Source organism: Phyllobates terribilis, unplaced genomic scaffold (assembly GCF_046119375.1).
Source record: "Phyllobates terribilis strain yellow unplaced genomic scaffold, ASM4611937v1 Scaffold_2__4_contigs__length_985480577, whole genome shotgun sequence".
In the NCBI taxonomy this organism is placed as follows: domain Eukaryota; kingdom Metazoa; phylum Chordata; class Amphibia; order Anura; family Dendrobatidae; genus Phyllobates; species Phyllobates terribilis.
The window spans coordinates 379,647,131-379,668,433 of record NW_027362762.1 but is presented as its reverse complement, the minus strand read 5'-3'; the positions used below and the strand labels follow the sequence as shown (position 1 = coordinate 379,668,433).

Here is a 21,303-nt window from a genome sequence, read left to right as displayed (position 1 = left end):
AGCAGAGTTGCGTAAAAATATTGCGACTTATTAAAGGTGTTTACAACAGATTTCTGGCTTAAACATCCTAATAAATTGCTCCCAATATGTGAATTTAACCTTGGGGCATGTTCACACAGTAGACTTTTCAGTGGTAAATTCTGCAGCATTGTCAATGAAACTATGAGGTTGTTAGTTCAGGTCAGGAAATCTTTAGTCGGGCTGGGTACTGCAGTCTGAGCACAGGCAATAACATACAGACGCGTGAATTGCACATCAGTGAAGACATCCCTTAGGTATACTGGTTTGCTTCAGCTTCTGGAAGTGTTGTCTAGTGCACTCATCCACATTTAGGATACCACAGTAGATCGAAAGCTGAAATGTCGCATTAAGAGGAAGTCAATGTAAAAAAAAAAACCTTTATTGAAAAGTGCAGCTCTTCACAAACCAAGACAAAAGCACAAAAGTTGACATCTTAACGACATAAAAATTCAAATGCAAATCGAACAGAATAAAAGTTTCAATTTCCAGCATTGAAACATTACTATTAGTGCAAACACAAGACATGAACTCACATATACAAAACATGGGACAAATGACAGAAACCCTGAACAAAAGTCAACAATAAAAAATGTTTGGCATGCCGGTAACTGGATACAAATGAGTTTTGGAAGTTGTGTAGGTATCTCATCTCCTCAAGATGGTTTCACCAAGGTGATGCATCTTAAGAACGAGACGTCTTCCAGTGTGCTTTGGTAATTCAAGAATGTCAGTGGTGGCCACTTATCTGAGGCATCTCTCCGTTCTAGCAGGTCTCAACCGCTTGTCTCTGTGGATTAACCGGAAGTTAATCCTGTTTAAAGTTATTGTTTCCTTTCAATTTTAATTGACCTATTGTAGCTTCCAAGCTGCTCAGTCATATTGATTATCACTGGTGTTAATACTTTCAGTGGTCCTTTAGCAGTCAGATATTAAAATCTAAAAGTCTGCAAGATTTGCATATATTCAGGACAGCATGGGGGATTGCTGGCTAATTCCATTCGTCTTGAGGCTGTATGGATTTATTTTAGCACTTTCTAACTTTGGCTTCAGATCCCATGGTTTCTCGAAGAAATTCACCAATGACTGCTCTGTCAAGAGAGACGCCAAGATGTGTTCCAGTGAAACGACCCAGTCAGTTTCAGGGAGTGGGTGGGTTGGCGTACTAGTGGTCTCGGAGAAAACACAATCATGTTCTGATGAGCAGGCCCCATTTTCTGAATCTACAAATTCATCTGAAGCACTACCTGAGCTTATGCTACTGCTGCGCTGTCCAACCTCTCCAATCTGAAGTAGAAGGGTCGTCACTGTGGCAATGGCTTGATACAGATCGTTTTCCTCTGGGTCTTCGTGAAATAAGCTGTACAAGGTTTTGCAGAATTGGATGAATTCCTTCTGATAATTGAAATAAAAGAAAAGTACTTTATAAAAGGTTGTTAAGCATACATTTCAGGTGATTTCCATATACCTTCTAAATAGTTTGATTAAACTTAAAAGGGGTATTCCCATCTCCAAGATTCTATCCCAATATGTAGTAGATGTAATAATAATAAAATTAGCAAATACCTCCAATTAAAAATGTAGTAAAGTTTTTCTGATTCGCTATGTCTCTTTACTCATGTGCAGGCATTGCAGGACCTTAGGTATCCATGGTTGCAACCATTGATATAGTGACAGTTAGCTAGTTGCTAGTGGTCATAACCATGTATACCTAAGGTCCTGCAATGCCTGTACATGAGGAAAGAGACACAGCGAATCAGCAAATACTTCCAATTAAAAATGTAGTAAAGGTTTTCTAATATTATTACACCTACTACATATTGGGATAGGATCTTGGAGATGGGAATACCCCTTTAAGTCATGGTTTCTTTCTACATAGATAAGTAATAAAGCTTCTATAGATGCTCAAGCCCCGGTATGCCTATAACAGCATGCAAACTTTTCTTTTTAATTGTTTAGGGAAAAAAAAGTAACATGCTTCATCACTGTATGTACGAGCAATGCTTCTAGGATACAATATCTCTATACACATGGAGCCCCGTGAAACTTGTATGGCAGTGCACATAGTCCATGAGACTCTATACACTGCCTGTGTTAATGAGCCAGAAAAGGTTGCTAACACATGGCAGATTTGAAGCAGAAAGTTCTAGAATGTAAAAACCCACTCTGTACATCTAAATAGAAGTATACAGTATATGACCACGGCAGCAAATCAGTGTAGACTGCACAAGGCTGATGTATTTAGTGATTGACTGCAGTGGTAACATGCGCTGTTGTTGAGATGTAACCACTGCAGCCTTTAACCTGGGGAAGCATTGCTGGGCCTGTGAATGCCAAGATGACTTCATTTTGTTACATTTTCCCAAGGGAAATCATTGCAGTCCAAAGATTTGATCCTGTAAAACACCTTTAAGGCTCCAGGATTATACATAAGGTTTTCTTAATAGGTTAGTCAGAGGTTTCAGAGATGGAGAGGAGACATACCTGGGTCATTTTGGGTAATTCTTTTTCTGTGCTTCTGTCCTTCTCTCTTGCCAAGTCTTTAAGCATTTGCTTTAGTTGTTTTTGATAATCCTTTTCTCCACCTGTGAATAAAATAAAGTTCAAACTCATCTAAGTAAATAAAAAGACATTTAAGGGTCACGGAGAAATGATAAAGAGCACATACTGTTTGGTTTTGTAAGCTTCAATGGTCTGGTAGTAGATAACAATGGCCCCTTGAGTGGAGATTGACAGTCATGGTCATTCTCTGTAAGAGCTGAAAAAAAAAAAAGTCAAGTTGACCAAAAGAGCAAAACAGATACAGACATTTAAAAAACATGAAACATTAAGTGAATGCAAAATTACAAACAAACATTGTCATGTAGAGCTAAGTTCACACCTGAACATTCTATTTGTCTGATCAATATGAGTTCATGTCTAAAATGGATCTGTTACATAACTGATGGAAAAGAGAAAATGTACCCCATACAGTGCCTACAAGTAGTATTCAACCCCCTGCAGATTTAGCTGGTTTGATAAGATGCAAATAAGTTAGAGCCTTCAAACTGCAAACGAGAGTAGGTTTTATGAACAGAAGCATAAATCTTACAAACCAAAAAGTTATGTTGCTCAGTTGAATTTTATTAAATTTTAAACATAAAAGTGTGAGTCAATTATTATACAACCCCTATGTTTAATATTTTGTGGAATAACCCTGGTTTGCAATTACAGCTAATAATCGTCTTTTATAAGACCTGATCAGGCCGGCACAGGTCTGTGGAGTTATCTTGGCCCACTCCTCCATGCAGATCTTCTCCAAGTTATCTAGGTTCTTTGGGTGTCTCATGTGGACTTTATTCTTGAGCTCCTTCCACAAGTTTTCAATTGGGTTAAGGTCAGGAGACTGACTAGGCCACTCCAACACCTTGACTTTTTCCCTCTTGAACCAGGCCTTGGTTTTCTTGGCTGTGTGCTTTGGGTCGTTGTCTTGTTGGAAGATGAAATTACGACCCATCTTAAGATCCTTGATGGAGGAGCGGAGGTTCTTGGCCAAAATCTCCAGGTAGGCCGTGCTATCCATCTTCCCATGGATGCGGACCAGATGGCTAGGCCCCTTGGCTGAGAAACAGCCCCACAGCATGATGCTGCCACCACCATGCTTGACTGTAGGGATGGTATTCTTGGGGTCGTATGCAGTGCCATCCAGTCTCCAAACGTCACGTGTGTGGTTGGCACCAAAGATCTCGATCTTGGTCTCATCAGACCATAGAACCTTGAACCAGTCTGTCTCAGAGTCCTCCAAGTGATCATGAGCAAACTGTAGACGAGCCTTGACATGACGCTTTGATAGTAAAGGTACCTTACGGGCTCGTCTGGAACGGAGACCATTGCGGTGGAGTACGTTACTTATGGTATTGACTGAAACCAATGTCCCCACTGCCATGAGATCTTCCCGGAGCTCCTTCCTTGTTGTCCTTGGGTTAGCCTTGACTCTTCGGACAAGCCTGGCCTCGGCACGGGAGGACACTTTCAAAGGCTGTCCAGGCCGTGGAAGGCTAACAGTAGTTCCATAAGCCTTCAACTTACGGATGATGCTCCCAACAGTGGAGACAGGTAGGCCCAACTCCTTGGAAAGGGTTTTGTACCCCTTGCCAGCCTTGTGACCCTCCACGATCTTGTCTCTGATGGCCTTGGAATGCTCCTTTGTCTTTCCCATGTTGACCATGTCTGAGTGCTGTTCACAAGTTTGGGGAGGGTCTTAAATAGTCAGAAAAGGCTGGCAAAAGAGATCTTTAATCCACACATGTGAAGCTCATTATTCTTGGTGCCTGAACTACTTCTTAATACTTTAGGGGGACCAAACAGAATTCTTGTGGTTTGAGGGGTTGAATAATAAATGACACTCTGAATTAACTTTTAACGTTTTTAAAAAAAAAAAAAAAATTTGCTGCAGTGCATTTCCCACTTCCAGGCTGATCTACAGTACAAATGTCACAATGCCAAGTTAATTCCGCATGTGTCAACCAGCTAAATCTGCAGGGGGTTGAATACTACTTGTAGGCACTGTATATGGTGGCATGGCCATCTGTGTGACATTAGCCTCTGTACACACACATATCTAGACTGATATTTTTATGATCCGTACATCTCACCTGGTGGTATATGGAGTCTATATAACAGCTTGATTTTTTCGTTCATCTCGCCGTGATAAATAATGTCTGAAAGCAAAATAATAAATAAAAAAAAACACCACAATATGAATATCAATTGATCCTATAGCAGCAGACTGACACAACTAAACCAGTACACTATATGATCCTTACTGTGATCATACACAAATAAAATTACCTAAACACCATGCAAAAGACTTGAACTCAATGAGAAGGTCCTGATTTTCATCCAATATCCGGAACATCCTTTCTGCTAAGACTTCAGTGTGAGAACCCCAGGGCCAGGGCGAGCACAGCCTGAAGAGGGATGCAAACTGGCGACTATCGATCTTGTACTGTTCTGCATAAGGCCGTCTAGGGTCATGGCGCTCAACTAATGAAGAGATCCCTTCCCAGTAACAACTGATGAAATGCTCCCTCTGAAACGAAACAAGACAGGTTTACGTGACAGAATGGTGCAGAATGATTCATAAACTATACTCCCATCATATATCTCATCACTTGTGATTTCTATTACCTCTGTGCCTCTGACGGGATTTATTTTAGGCTAGGAATATGTTGGCGCTATATAAATACAATTATTATTATTTATCCTACTGAATTCTACAGAACTCAAATTGATTACATCAGTCTTCATCATTTCCGCTTACATCAAATTTTTTAAGTTATCAACAAAGTCTGTGGGTGATAAGATGTATAAACTAATGGAAACTGTTAAGAATGTATCAGTATGATCAGATGCAGACTGCGTGTGAGTCATGTAGCTCGGATTTCAGAACATTTAGGTCCCGATTCATCAAGAAGTTTTCTGGCCTAAAGCTACTTGAAATGTCACAAAGTCTTTGCACAACTCTAGGTTGCACAAAAAAATGTCTGACTTTTGGCAGCTTTATGCCAGTCTTGGCCAGCTCCACTCCCTTTCTGAAAACTAGGCAGAGCTTAGCAGGAGGGGGCAGAGCCAAACCTACCCAGCTATTTCATCAACATTTACACCACAAAAGTGCCGTAAATTACGACAGAAATGTACCCCAGTACCTCAATGGAGAAAGTTTTGCCCGGCAGCTGAAAGGTGAACCAAACTCATGAGGAGGCGCATCTTACTCCAGCGCACTCTTCATCAAAACTGGTGTACAAAACAACGCTTTATGAATTGAGGCCTAGGACCACAGTATGTAGCCAAAAAACTATTAGTGTAGCCAGTGGCGTACCTAGAGTCAGAAGGGCCCCGATGCAAAATTTGGACCTGGGCCCTACCCCACCATGTTGGTTAGCTGTATGGGCCCTTGTAACATTCTAAATCCTATAAGGACATACCAGTTGCACCCCCTCCTCCATTATGTAGTAAGGTACCCCATCTTGGGCTCCTTACTGGTGCATATGTCCCCATGCTGGGCCCATCCTAGTATATATGCGCCCATCCTGGTTTATATGTTCCTCATCCTAGCCCCATCCTGGTATATGTCCTCCATAGTGGTACATATGTCCCTTATCCTTGGCCCTATCTTGGTGTATACAGGGTGGTCCAAAAGTAGGTGGACAGAAAGTGTAATAAGGTTATGAAGGGGGAGATTTATCAAACACTAAATTGCAGCCGCCTGTCTGGATCATCCTCCAATAAACCATGAATTAGACATGGACGATAAGCTTTCCACCCAACAGATTTCAGGATTCGCATGATAGAAGCTTGTGAAATTCCCAATTCCAAAGAGGCTCTTCTGGTGGACTTTTTTGGACTCTGAACAAATGTTTCAGCAACAAGTTGTTTATTATCTTCTGTACAGACTGTTTTGGGGCGACCAGTTTTTGGAGCATTAAGGATTGAGCCAGTGGCATTGAATTTGTCACGAATGCGGTAAATGGTTTGTCTCTGGGGCTTGAGTACCAAATGTTTCAACCCACTTTGCTCTAACGGTTTCACCATTTTGAGATTTCCAATACTCTGTTAAAATCCATTTTCTTTGATCTGTATTTAAATTATTTGCCATTATGTGTTATTTGAATTATCTGAAAAGAAAACAGATTTGGGGGAGATTATCTGTGAAACTGGCTCAGTTGCTCTTAGCAACCAATCACATTCCACCTTTCATTTTCCAAAGGTCTGTGAGGAATGAAAAGTGGAATCTGATTGGTTGCTAAGGGCAACTGAGCCAGTTTCACTTTACACCATGTTTGATAAATCTCCCCCTTCATAACCTTATTACACTTTCTGTCCACCTACTTTTGGACAACCCTGCATATATACACTGCTCAAAAAAAGAAAGAGAAAACTCAAATAACACATCCTAGATCTGAATGAATGAAATATTCTCATTGAATACTTTGTTCTGTACAAAGTTGAATGTGCTGACAACAAAATCACACAAAAATCATCAATGGAAATCAAATTTATTAACCAATGGAGGCCTGGATTTGGAGTCACCCCAAAATTAAAGTGGAAAAACACACTACAGGCTGATCCAACTTTGATGTAATTTCCTTAAAACAAGTCAAAATGAGGCCCAGTATTGTGTGTGGCCTCCATGTGCCTGTATGACCTCCCTACAGCGCCTGGGCATGCTCCTGATGAGGTTGCGGATGGTCTCCTGTGGGATCTCCTCCCAGACCTGGACTAAAGCATCCGCCAACTCCTGGACAGCCTGTGGTGCAATGTGAATTGGTAAATGGAGCGAGACATGATGTCCCAGATGTGCTCAATCGGATTCAGGTCTGGGGAACGGGCGGGCCAGTCCATAGCTTCAATGCCTTCATCTTGCAGGAACTGCTGACACACTCCAGCCACATGAGGTCTGGCATTGTCCTGCATTAGGAGGAACCCAGGGCCAACTGCACCAGCATATGGTCTCACAAGGGGTCTGAGGATCTCATCTCGGTACCTAATGGCAGTCAGGCTACCTCTGGCGAGCACATGGAGGGCTGTGCGGCCCTCCAAAGAAATGCCACCCCACACCATTACTGACCCACTGCCAAACTGGTCATGCTGAAGGATGTTGCAGGCAGCAGATCGCTCTCCACGGCGTCTCCAGACTCTGTCACGTCTGTCACATGTGCTCAGTGTGAACCTGCTTTCATCTGTGAAGAGCACAGGGCGCCAGTGGCGATTTTGCCAATCCTAGTGTTCTGTGGCAAATTCCAATTGTCCTGCACAGTGTTGGGCTGTGAGCACAACCCCCATCTGTGGACATCGTGCCTTCATACCACCCTCATGGAGTCGGTTTCTAACAGTTTGTGCAGACACATGCACATTTGTGGCCTGCTGCAGGTCATTTTGCAGGGCTCTGGCAGTGCTCCTCCTGTTCCTCCTTGCACAAAGGCGGAGGTAGCGGTACTGCTGCTGGGTTGTTGCCCTCCTACGGCCCCCTCCATGTCTCCTGGTGTACTGGCCTGTCTCCTGGTAGCGGCTACAGCCTCTGGACACTACGCTGATAGACACAGCAAACCTCCTTGCCACAGCTCGCATTGATGTGCCATCCTGGATGAGCTGCACTACCTGAGCAACTTCTGTGGGTTGTAGAGTCCGTCTCATGCTACCACGAGTGTGAAAGTACAACAAACATTCAACAGTGACCAAAGCATCAGCCAGAAAGCATTGGTACTGAGAAGTGGTCTGTGGTCCCCACCTGCAGAACCACTCCTTTATTGAGGGTGTCTTGATAATTGCCAATAATTTCCATCTATTGTCTATTCCATTTGCACAACAGCATGTGAAATTGATTGTCAATCAGTGTTGTTTCCTAAGTGGACAGTTTGATTTCACAGAAGTTTGATTTACTTGGAGTTATATTCTGTTGTTTAAGTGTTCCCTTTATTTAGCAGTGTATATTATTCTGCGTTAGAGAACAGCGGCAGAATGGGGGGACAAATATACTAGGATGGGGGATATGTATACCAAGATAGGGGATATATACATATCCCCCATCCTGGTATATATATCCCCTATCCTGGTATACATATCCCCCATCCTAGTATATTTGTCCCCCATTCTGCCGCTGTTCTTTAACACATAGAAAAAAAAAAAGATTCTACTCAACTTTCCTCCGTGCAACGTCCTCTTCTGAAGCTGGCAGCTGACTTCAGTGTGCAAGCGACAGGAGCGCATGACTTCACTGCCATGTGCCCCCATCCAGGTCCATGCCGACATCAGCTGCTGGCCTCTGATTGGCCAGCAGTGTGTATTTCAGTGCACAGACCCGACAGGTCTCTATGCCGCAGTACACTTCAGGTGAATGTGCATCTAAGGAAGCACATCAAGTTGAAGTTTGAGGTGGTGTCAGCGGGCCCCTCACCCGCAGGGCCCGGTTGCGACCTCTGCGACAGCATTATGCCCCTGGGTGCAGCCTTGCAATTCCCTTTTTATAAAAAGAATACAGCATAGGACAAATGTGCAAATTGTTTGTTACATTTTCTATTGCAAATCCTCAGCAATAAATTCTGATTATCTTGTTGGAAAGGCAGGCAGTAGACAAGCACACAAATTGGCCCCAGTCAACATTGGGAATATGAATGATGCAATAATTGCATTCTCCACAGTCAAAATTTGCAGCATGAAGACACAGGATCAAACTAGTTACTTTAAAAATTGTTCTACTCATTAGTGATAATCTTCAGGTTTATGGCCATCTTAACCTCTTAAGATGGCCCTTCCTGTCTCAGCCTTTGATGCGGGCTCACAAGCCGAGCCCACATCTTTCCCCGCACATGACAGCTGATTTCATCAGCCATCATGTGCTTATCCCATTGTCACTCTCTGACAACAGCATTTAACACATGCCAACAGGGACGTCATGCTATGCTCCTGCACCCGTGACGTAATCGTGGGGCTCCGATGGGTTATCATGACAGCCAGGGGTCTGATGATGATGAGGTTAACCCAAAGAGGCCTCTATATCCAGGAGATACCCTCGCAATCTGACAGATTTGAAGCGCAATTGCAAGGAGTGGGCAACGAATGCCAATTCTAGATGTGCATTGCCGATAGACTCTTACCCAAAAAGAAAAATGCTATCTTAAATTCAAAGGGTACGTCAGAGTATTAGTTTAAGGGTGTACAATACATACTTATACAACCACATTTTAGTTATTTTAATTTTCTCTATCAGTTTATTTTTCAATTGATTTTTACAGGTTATAGAGGACATTAAAAAGGTGGAAAAAGTTCTAAATTACTATTTGCAGTTTTTTTTGCAAGACAAAAATCTGGGATTTTCAGGATGTGTAGAGTTTTTATATCAGTTGTAGGAAAAATTACGGACTTCTACGGAGCTCAGTCTGTGACTGAGCATCACAGAAGTACCAATATGGCAACCATGGTGGCCTTCAGCAAGGCTCCTAGCTGCCATGGTAACACATCGGTACCCAACCATTGCGAGCACTTGCAATTGTTCCATTTAAATGCTGCTGTCAGAGATTAACAGTGGCATCTAAATGATTAACAGCAGCTCAGCTCCAGCCATGGCTGTTAGTCACTGATGCCAGCTGCATAGTACAGCCAGAATCCACACCAGGATGTTTATTCACATTCTAATGCAGGAAGGGGTTAAATATATATTTGAACTGCTCATTTCCAAGTACTTAAGTGGAACAATATTACTGCAAAAGTCAGAGTATAAACAGGTATGGCAATGCCTTGCTGCAGATCCACGGTGCACGCACAGCTGACAGGTAAGTATGTACAGCAATAGAGCGACATTAAGATGGATGTGCCCAAGATGTTTCGGATGTCCAGATCCTCACTCTTACCTTAAACATATCAAAAATATCTTCTAAATCTTCATGAAGAAAGGACACATCAGGGGCAACAACTCTAAGCTAAAAAAGAAAGAGACCTCTGGTGAGATTTAATGTGCGTCAAAGGAAGAAAAGGGAAATAAGTGAGAACTGCAACTCTCAGAAAGTAGAAGATCTGTGCAAGCTGATATTATTCAGTATTCTGATCTTCATGTAGAACGTGTTCCCTGCTTGTATACTGAGAATAAATAATCACAACACTAGAAATGGCAAGAAATGTATATGGCTCGCTATTAGTCAACATGAAAAAGGCACCTGTAGTATGAGATTATTATTATTAGGATTATATGCTCCCCAAATATCTGATATTAGTTAATTCATAGGCTGGGCTGTTTGTGATTCTTTCCTACAAAGAGGCTTGTGTCATGTAATCTGACAGCAGCATGATGTAGGTACACAGATCCTGATTCCAGCGATGTATGGCTTAGTTTACTGGATGCCGCATTTGTGATAGTCATCACTGCTGCAGATGTAGCAGAGTCCAGTTGTTGAGCTGTACATAACCTCGCCCACACAACAGCTTTCTGTGTACATTGAATAGTGACAGAGCTGCTAATCTGTGGTGTGGGCGTTATTGGACTAAGAGGCAAAAGGGAGCTTGCAGGTACTGATAATCTCCTGGTGATAAAACACTGTATTGGAACAGCAAAACACAGCCCAATAAGCGACATATCATTGGAATAAACCTACATCATGCTGCTCTCAGATTACACAGCAATAATCTGCTGACAGATTCCCTTCAATAGGTGCTGAGCACAATGTTTATTCCATTAACTATCCACAAGGTACTTACAACATTTTGTTTTGTAGTATCCTCATGGCTCTGAAGAACCTGGATCCTATTTTTACAGCGTAAGTGTTCAATTTGTTCGACAGAGCCGTTGCCAAATTTCTGGAATGAGAAAATAAGTTAACCAGTTCTATTCATGGGAATAGCAAAATGATAAACTGATCACTTTAAAACATAGCACTAATAGATGGTATTGAATAAGACGGAGATAATGCCATACCAAGAATACAGCAGACTTGACCTGGCCATACACTTTAGATAACAGTCGGCCAAACCACAGACACCTCTTTTGGCAGATTCTGTCCCTTAGGCCGTCTTCACACTTCTATGAATCACGGTCTGAGTACGGATTGTGATGCAAGGACTGACCGTGGGTCTCGGCAGCCTCACAGGCATATACAAGGCCGCAGGAGACCCATGGCTAGTCCGTACATCACGTTCCGCACTTGGACAGTGATTCATGGATGTGTGTAACAGGCCTTAAGAACAAATAGATAGGGGCATGTTGAAGTTTAATGTGTTCCACCCTGCTTTCCCCCCAAAATGAACAGTCAGCAGAGAATCAGGCACGCCCAAAAACATTAGATAATTATTGTCCTTTTTACAGTAGATTCTATCATTGATCATTTCAGGCTTTCATTTACATACCTCATAGGAATCCCGTATTAAATCTGCTATATCAGTTACCGGGTAAAGCTCCTGTTCATTATTCAATAAACTGTGCACGTTTCCGGTCTGCGGCAGAGGGCTATCCTCATTCTTGACATGCTCTAAAAACCTATTCACAGGAACATTTTCACTAGTAACTGTAATGCTCTGGGAAGGCATGTACAAAATATAAGCAATGTTATCCGTATAGCAAATGCCGAGAGTTGCCTAACATTCCTTTTTTTCATAATGCCAAGTAGAAAGCGTCAATTCATTCATGTCATGAAGTATGCATTTTGGCATTATATAACATTAACAGATTTCGTTATAATTATTATTTCCAGTAACTAACACTGAAACAGAGCAACAAAGAAAATTAGAACTATCTAACCTGCTGAGGATCATTAGTGCCTGTCCGTCATCTTTACTGCCGCACAGTTCCACAGCTGTGGCATCCAGGACTGCCAGTCCAACCTGGAAAATGGCCTTAATGCCATCAAAGAAGAAGCAGTCCACAACACTGACCGCGCTCTGCAGGGGCATAATGCTGATGAACAGTGTGAGGAACCATGACAAGGATATGGAAGCCAGAGTGGTCAAGTCAGTGATATGCTCTGCCAGCTCGGGAAGCCGCTCATGTATCAGCTCTTCAAAAACAGACTGGTCGACCTGAGCCCCTGTCAAGAATATTCCAAGAAATTAGGAACTTAATTACAACTTAGCAGATGACATTTTCCATTTCAGAAATTCTGCTTTTCTTATCCGTACAATGGCAGTGTTTCTCTACTTCTAAACCCATTATATTTAAACTAGCTATTGAGCCCGTTCTACGCCCGGGTGGCGAGCATTTTTATTGGTATATGGTCTCCCATGCTGGTATTTGTGCTGCCCCCATGCTGTTCCCTCATCCTGTTATGTGCTGCCTTCATCCCTATCCTGGTACGCATGGCACCCCTCACCCCCAATCCTGGTACGCATGGCACCCCTTACCCCCAATCCTGGTACGCATGGCGCCCCTCACCCCCAATCCTGGTACGCATGGCGCCCCTCACCCCCAATCCTGGTACGCATGGCGCCCCTCACCCCCAATCCTGGTACGCATGGCGCCCCTCACCCCCAATCCTGGTACGCATGGCGCCCCTCACCCCCAATCCTGGTACGCATGGCGCACCCCTCATCCAAATCCTGGCATGCATGGCACCCCCCCATCCTGGCATGCATGGCTCCCTCATACCCAATCCTGGTATGCATGGTACCCCATCCCTCATCCCTATCCTGTATGGTACACCTCATCCTGGTACACATGGCACCCCCTCAGCCCCCAATCCTGGTACGCGTGGCGCCCCCAATCGTGGCACGCATGGCACCCCTCCTCCCCCAATCCTGGCACCTCCTCATCCCCCAATCCTGGTATGTATGGTACCCCTCATCCCCCAATCCTGGTATGAGTGGCCTGCTCATCCCCCAATCCTAGTATGAGTGGCCCCCTCACCTGCCAATCCTGGTATGTATGGTACCCCTCATCCCTTTCACACTGCACACATACACATATACTCACCTTTCTTCCCTGTGCTCCAGCGTTGCTGTGTCCTGTTCTGCCGGAGGCCGTGGGGAGGAGTGCGCCGCCGGAGTATGCATGTGCCCATACCGCGCTATCCGGCACCGTTTTGCTGAAGACACACTGCAAATGTGTCTTCAGTAAAATGGCACCAGATAGCGCTATGCGCATGCGCCGATTCCGACGCCTTCACTCCGCCCCCGGTCTCAGGCCAGAAGAGAGGCGCCGCGGCAAAGCTCCTCCCGGTCAGGTAAGCATGGTGCCGGAGATCGTGGTATGCGTTCAGTGTCTACGCATACCGCGATCTCTGGCGCCATAGACTCCTCTTAGAAGAACGCATGGAGCCGTTACAGGTATCAGGAGCCAGACTGCGCAGGCATGCCACGCTTGCGCAGTCTATAGAGGCTTCAGACAGAGGGACGCTTGTAGCGTTATATTACAGATAACCTGTAATTCTTCTCTTCCCCAGAAGATGGCAGATGTCTTATAGACTGCAAATAATAGACTCACCCAGGACCCGATGATTAAAATAATCTGGAAGCATCCTTTCACATACTGCGACTAGCAGCCAAAATGCCTCTTCTTCTTTGGCATAAAGTAGTAAGACTGAAGTGAGGATATTCATAGACTAAAAAAAAATATATATATAAATGAGCCATGTATTTATCAGATACCAAGACAGAATAATTACGTGATGAGAGCTAAACCCCATTAAATATGTTAGAGACTGACAATATAACATAAATACAGATGCATAAAATCTGAAATGTTCAAAACAGAATTAGAAAAAATGTTCTAAAAATAATGGCTAATTACTATACAGTCACGTGTATCACCTGTCCGTGTGCTAGGGGATGTCACACACTGGGAGCCACACAGATTGCCCACAGCAGTAGCATATGCCCCACCACTCTGAACATTATCTCAGCAGTGGGAGAAGAGAAGCTGATCATCTGCTCTCAGGCGTTACCTGACAGTATCCTATTTTGGGGTTTCTGTAGGCGTACGCTGTGAGCACTCTCCTCAGGGCTGCGATGCCCGTTTCATTCTGGAAGGCTGGATGTTCGGGTAATGATCGGTGCAGATCGCGCTCGATCTCCTCTGTCACCACACAGCTCTTGCCCATTGATTCATCCACCAGTCTGTTGTAGTAACCTGGATGGGTGGCCAGGTCCGTCACTGCATCTAGAAGTAAGGAAACACTCTGTAACTAAAATCAGTATTTTGTCTAGAAGATGTATATCAAGTGGTTTCTATGGCCTAAGTCCATGTACTTCATCGGTGGTGCAGTGTGCATGCTCTAAGCCAGCAAAGTACATCCATTAATGGGAAGTGATTGTAATAGAATATTGGGTCAATAAAGCTTGGCAAAACTTAAAGGAGTTGTCCACTACTAGACAGCACCAGCTTAATCAATCCAAAACCCTAATAAAAAAAATACAAAACTGTATACTCCCCACTCGCAGAGGCGCCATTCCAGTGATGTCCGCACCGCTGTTCCTGTTGGGTGACGTGATGTGTTGGCTGCAGCCTTTATTATTTCATCAGAGCGGACGCCTGAGCTGCAGATGACGAGCAGCCCCTCATTGGCTGCAGCCTGCATGTGACACAATGATGTCATATCACCACCGGGAAACTGTGGTTCCAATATAGCTGATCATTGTGGTTTGGTCCTGATGAAGAGGTTTGAAAACCTTGAAACGCGTTGAGAAACCGCATTCATGCTTCATCTCTGTGTGTGATTGTACCTTGGGCAGTACGGACTCTGAACCACCGTATTCCTCATTTATTGCAATATGGCTGGAATGGCGCCGCTGCTGCAGGAGAGTATACACAGTTTTTATTTTAATTTGGGTCCTGAATTAAATAAGCTGGGGTTGTTCAGTGGTGGACAACTCATGTAAGGTATTGTAAGTGGTTGTTGTTATGAGGTTATCTGTTGCCGTACACTGACTATAGGCAAACTGAACAGCTGATTGCAAAATAGTGGTCCATGCAGGCTGAAGATGGACATTAATACCAGTAAAATGACTTTTTCCAATACTTTTCAGATACAGACTTTATTGACAACCTGAAAAAACGAGCCAGAGTTCCCCACGCAGGGATTCGGGAATTCCCATAGCAACAAGTTTCCGGATTTTCTCTGTGCGGAACATACAAACGGTCCTCCCGTACTCCGCAAAATGGTCCATCCACAATCTTTCTTTTATTTGTTCTCGTGTCTGTAAATTAGACAAAACAGAAGAAACCAAATGTAGAAAGATCTCTCCAGAATATCAATCTGTAGTGAAGACTTGAAAGGTAGACATACAAATGCAATAGCTGCCAGAAAATGCTGAGCAGCAAAACATATGATTGAGCATGTCGAAATACAACATGCCCAATCCTTATTTTGGATACCTGTCTCTGAAATGTAATGCACATTATAATGATGGCCAATCCCAGATTGCCAAAAACAAAGAATTGGAAATTAAACCGAGTATATTTTTATCTATTTTACCTTCCTACAATGGATTGATTGCATGACTTGTGTCAAGAGTGCTCAAGTATTTAGTTTTTCCTTTTATCTTTGAAAATCAGGACAAAAACATTAGCTTACAGTGGTAACATATCCACTAATGAAGAATTCTGTATTCTATCTTAAAAAGCAGTTTGCTTAAAAAAAAAAAAATAAACCTGTGTGTTACTCACCCCCCGGGGTCAGCGCCGAGTCTCCGCTGATGTCCCAGTGCAGCGCTGATGTCAGGTGCATAGTTGTAGCCAATAACAGAGGTCAGCCGCTTTGTCTCAGTAGATGACATGAGCGGGTCAGCCCACTGATTGGCTGCAGTGCTGTTGATGTGATGTAAGCGCTGCACAAAATAAAAGACCCTGGGAGCAGCAGCAGAGACTTGGGGCTGGGACCCAGGAGGATGAGTGAAGCACAAATTATTATTATTACTTTTTTTTTTTCTTCTTAACAAACTGTGTCTGAGGACAGGGGTTTTCTAAAAACCCCTTGAAGATCCACACAATGTCCCTACAGTAAAGCTGAACAAGATTAAAACAGCCACGAGGTCATTCTCATTAGGATACGTGATTTCAATAGCGTCATTCTTCAAACCAGTTGAATTAAAAACTGAAAACTTGCTAAAATATATATATAAAAAAACACATTTCTCATCTATACTAGCGGATTTCTTAGAAACACTTCCCCATAAATAACAATTTCAATGACCACAGAAATTTGAGGGAAAAATCGTCAAGTCTTACCCAATTTGGTCACCACCATTCTCTAGAATTCTACATTAGTGGGTACGTTAAAACTATAACCTAATATTTGTGCCCTGATTTTAAAGATAAAAAGAAAACCTAAAATCTTGAGCGCTCTTGACAAAAGTCTCAATCTATTATAGGAAGGGAAAATAGGAAAATTGCTTTTCTTTGATAAATTTAGTTAAAAGAAAAAAGCCCTTTCATCATATAGTGTACGCTGCTGGTGAAACAGCTCTAATGAGCCATCTACTGGACAGAGTTTCTCTACTTTCCTTATATTCTGACCCCCCTTTATTAGTTGACTGACAGTGCCGTGAACAGTTTACCCCTCTACTGGAGGATTGGATCTAGACAGGAGAAACAATCAATGCCAACTGATTTCAATGGGCCTCTATGAAATGCAAATTTAACGCTAGCAGTACTTCGACTTACAGCCAAAGGTTCACTTACGAGCCCCTAATCACCATCTATTCTGTAGATCAGTGGTCCCCAATCTTTTGTACCTTGAGGACCGTATTTGAGCTCTAATCAAGGGTTGCGAGCCATATACAGAGTCCTGAATAGTGGCATCAAGCTCCTGCTTCCCCCACAGAAGTCACACCGAGGCAGTATACTTACATCTAGAGCAGTATTTCTCAACTCCAGTCCTCAGGACCCCCCAACAGATCAGGTTTTCAGGATATCCTTAGTATTGCACAGGTGATGGAATAATTATCATGGCACCAAAAATGTCACAGGTTCTCTCACCTGTTCAATACTAAGGAGATCCTGAAAACCTAATCTGTTGGGGTCCTGAGAAACATGGATCTAGAGGGTTCCCACCTTTGGTATTCTTGCACTCCCACCACACTACCACATCCAGCTCTGACTGGCAGTATCACCCTATACCAAGTCCAGTATATACCCATCCAGATCTGCTCTTCTGTGAAGGGCCACCTACAAAAGTCACCACCTGGAGACCTGCTCTTTATCCCCAGTTCTAGCAAAACGTTACAATGTGCCAAGCTAGCAGATGGCCACGAGCCACACATTACAAGCCCGTGAGTCACGTGGCCACAGGTTGGGGAACCCTGCTGTAGAGGAACATTCTAACAAATGTTTATTTCCTAGCACCAATAATCATTAAAGTCATTGGGTTGTCCGTAAAATGCACGGACATGATAGAAATGCTCTTTTCTTGACACTACCGTATATTCCGGCGTATAAGACGACCTGGTGTATAAGACGACCCCCCTACTTTCCTGTTAAAATATAGAGTTTAGGATATATTCACCGTATAAGACTACCCCTTTTCCAACGCATACCAAACACCGGTAAAAATTTTAAAAAAAACAGATTTGAATTTAACATGGTCCTTTTTTAATTTAAATTCTTATGACATGCAGGTATATAGCAGGAAAACTGTCACTCATAAACATATTAAAATAGGGGGGACCCCACGTCATTTTTTGGGGGGGTCCCCCATTCTAATAGCTAGTAAAGGCTAGGTATTCAGCTGGGGGCTGATATTAGTAGCCTGGGAAGCTCCGTGGGTATTACCCTCTTCCCAGACTTCAAACATCTGCCCCAGCCGTCTGCTTAACCTCCGCTAGAGACTATAATGATGGTGGATCCCACGCCAATTTTCTTTTAAAAAAAACCTTTATTTTAACACTAAATGACAATTGAGGGGTTAATAAAGATGCAGTCCCTAAATTATTATTAATTTTGTAATTAATTTTTCCCAAAAATGTTGACGTGGGGCTTTGCCCTATTTTTGTGTCCAGCCAGGTACAACTAGGCAGCTGGGGGCTGGAATCTGCAGCGCAGGGAGGGCCAAGCTTTCTGGGCCCCCCCCCGCTGCAAACTGCAGTCCGCAGCCACCCCGGAAAATGGCGCGTTCATAGAAGCGCCATCTTCTGGCGCTGTACCCAACTCATCCAGGGCCCTGGTGCGGTGGCTCACTGGGTAATAAATGGGTTAAGGCCAGCTTGGCATTATCAGCTGGCCCTAAGCCCGAAATTCATGGGGTCACGCCAATATTAGACATGACCGCCATGAATTTCTAGTAAAGTAATTAAAAAAAACACAAACACCCAGAATAAAGTCCTTTAATTGAAATAAAGACACAATCCTTTATTGTTCTAAATTAAACCATACTTACCATCGCCCATTCCAGCTGAAGCCAACGATCTCCTGCAATAAAAGTAAAATAATAAAGCAACCTCATCCTTACCTCTCCATGGTTCCCAGGACCGGTCCAGCTCTGCTACATTCACATGACAGGCTGCACCGCAGCAGAACGCTGCCGTTCAGCTTGCCATGCGGCAGACACTGAGAAGCGCAGGCATGCTTGTGCTCCTCAGTGTCTGACTGTGACGGCATCCAGATGAGCCGAGATCATGTCCAATGAACTCGGCTCACCTCATGCACGTCACTGACAGCGTGGGAAAATTCTCCTGCTCCCCGCATGCGCAGTAGAAGTTTCCCACGCTGTCAGTGACGGACGTCCAGGAGGTGAGCTGAGTTCATTGTCGGCTCATCTGGATGCCGTCACAGCGAGACACTGAGGAGCGCAAGCATGCCTGCGCTTCTCAGTGTCTGCGGGATGACAGGCTGGATGGCAGCGTTCTGCTGCGGTCCAGCCTGTCATCTCGATGTAGCAGAGCTGGAGCTGTCCTGGGAACCATGGAAAGGTAAGGATGAGGTTGCTTTATTATTTTACTTTTATTGCAGGAGATCGTTGGCTTCAGCTGGAATGGGCGTGATGGTAAGTATGGTTTAATTTAGAACAATAAAGAATTGTGTGTTTATTTCAATTAAAGGACTTTATTCTGGGTGTTTGTGTTTTTTTTAACTTTTACTATGGGGTTAGTAATGGGGGTGTCTTATAGACGCCTCTCCATTACTAACCTGGGCTTGATGTCAGCTGGCATTATAAGCTGACATCAACCCCAGCCCTATTACCCCACTGCCACCGCACCAGGGCAGCGTGGAAGAGCGAGGCTAAGTGCCAGAATTGGCGCATCCTATGAATGCGCCATTTCTGGGGCGGCTGACGGCTGGTGTTTCTAGCCTGGGAGGGGGCCAATATTCATGGCTCCCTTCCTGGGCTATTAATATCAGCCCCCAGCTGTCTGCCTAGCCTTTGCTAGCTATTAAATTAGGGGGGACCCCACGTCATTTTTTTTGGGGGGTCCCCCATTTTAATAGCTAGTAAAGGCTATGTATTCAGCTGGGGGCTGATATTAGTAGCCTGGGAAGCTCCGTGGGTATTACCCCCTTCCCAGGCTTCAAACATCTGCCCCAGCTGTCTGCTTAACCTCCGCTAGAGACTAAAATTAAGGGGAACCCCACGCCAATTTTTTTTTAAATAAATCCGTTATTTTAACACTAGATGACAAGTACAGTAACCAGCACTGTCACTGTACTTCATATATATGTGACTGACATGTTTCTATCTATCTAATCTATGTGTGATGCTCTATTCTGTCTGTTATAAATTGTCGGGTACAGATGCTGAAATGCCGGCCGGCTTTTTTAAAGAGACGGTGCATGAAAACACTATTATTTGTTTTAATAAATCCTTTACACTAAATGACAAGTACAGTAAGCAATACTGTCACTGTACTTCATATATATGTGACTGACATGTTTCTATCTATCTAATCTATGTGTGAAGCTCTATTCTTTCTATTCTAAATTGTCAGGTGCCGGCTTATGCCGCTGCTGAATTGCCGGCTTTTCATATATTGTCACAGAAGCGATGCGAACTTCCCAGCTCCGGACACAGCGCAGCGCTTCTGTGACAAGTGAAAGCTGTCGGCACAGAAGCCCTGCGCTGTGTCCGGAGCTGGGAATACGCAGCGATGTGTCAGTTTCAGCACAGAAGCGCTGACTGTCTGGACCTACCGCCGCCGTATTTTAACTCCCTCCACCTTATATTAACTCCGACATGGCAGGGATACGGCCACGGCAGCTTATTAACACCCCCAGAGTATCCCCGCATGTCAATTTCTGAAAGTTCAAAAGCATTACCGGCGTATAAGACGACCCCAGACTAGACAGAAGATTTTTCAGTCTTCAAAAGTCGTCTTATACGCCGGAATATACGGTATATTCTGGCATTATGTGGTTAATAAAAAATCCTAGTGTTTGTCATATTTAGGATGTTTAAAAAGCCCAGCAAAGAAAAGACATGAAGCTTTATCTAGCCGTGATGACCTCTTGCATGCACAAAGTGAATAGCATTGCCAAGACTTTTTTTCTTCGCCATTCCAAGATCTCCAACATCTGACAAGTCCACGAGAAATGTATTTCATCTCAGTGAAGAATTCAACAATAAAATGGCACATAGCAATAAGCCAAACCTTTACACAGAGTGTGGGGGATAATGTGAGCATTCTGCATGTGGCCACATTCCTGACCCGCATACTCTGCTCCCACCACAGTTATGTCAGGAACATCTGCATTATTCAGAGCAAGATCCGAAACTGCATTGTATCTAACTTACACTAATACAATTAATTGTGAAGATAATCATCTAATCTATAATGGTAGTTGCAGTGCAGTTCCTGTATTCTGGCAGCACTGGAAGCGGATAGGTGCTAGAACAGCAT

The 21,303-nt window shown here is 43.6% G+C and overlaps 1 protein-coding gene across 4 annotated transcripts in view; it reads right to left on the bottom strand.

The window, feature by feature from the left end:
- Positions 1–384: 384 nt before the first annotated feature.
- Positions 385–21,303, bottom strand: part of TBC1D8 (TBC1 domain family member 8) — an 84,525-nt gene continuing 63,606 nt past the window's right edge. For all 4 annotated transcript variants that reach the window (XM_073664782.1, XM_073664781.1, XM_073664784.1 and 1 more), the window contains 12 exons: positions 15,522–15,672; positions 14,421–14,635; positions 13,961–14,078; positions 12,284–12,569; positions 11,893–12,022; positions 11,248–11,346; positions 10,407–10,475; positions 4,849–5,089; positions 4,653–4,718; positions 2,687–2,776; positions 2,503–2,603; positions 385–1,413 (listed from right to left, as the gene is read on the bottom strand). In XM_073664782.1, coding sequence (XP_073520883.1) covers positions 985–1,413; positions 2,503–2,603; positions 2,687–2,776; positions 4,653–4,718; positions 4,849–5,089; positions 10,407–10,475; positions 11,248–11,346; positions 11,893–12,022; positions 12,284–12,569; positions 13,961–14,078; positions 14,421–14,635; positions 15,522–15,672 — 1,995 coding nt within the window. In that variant the 3' untranslated portion in view covers positions 385–984. The remainder of the gene's footprint in view (positions 1,414–2,502; positions 2,604–2,686; positions 2,777–4,652; positions 4,719–4,848; positions 5,090–10,406; positions 10,476–11,247; positions 11,347–11,892; positions 12,023–12,283; positions 12,570–13,960; positions 14,079–14,420; positions 14,636–15,521; positions 15,673–21,303) is intronic.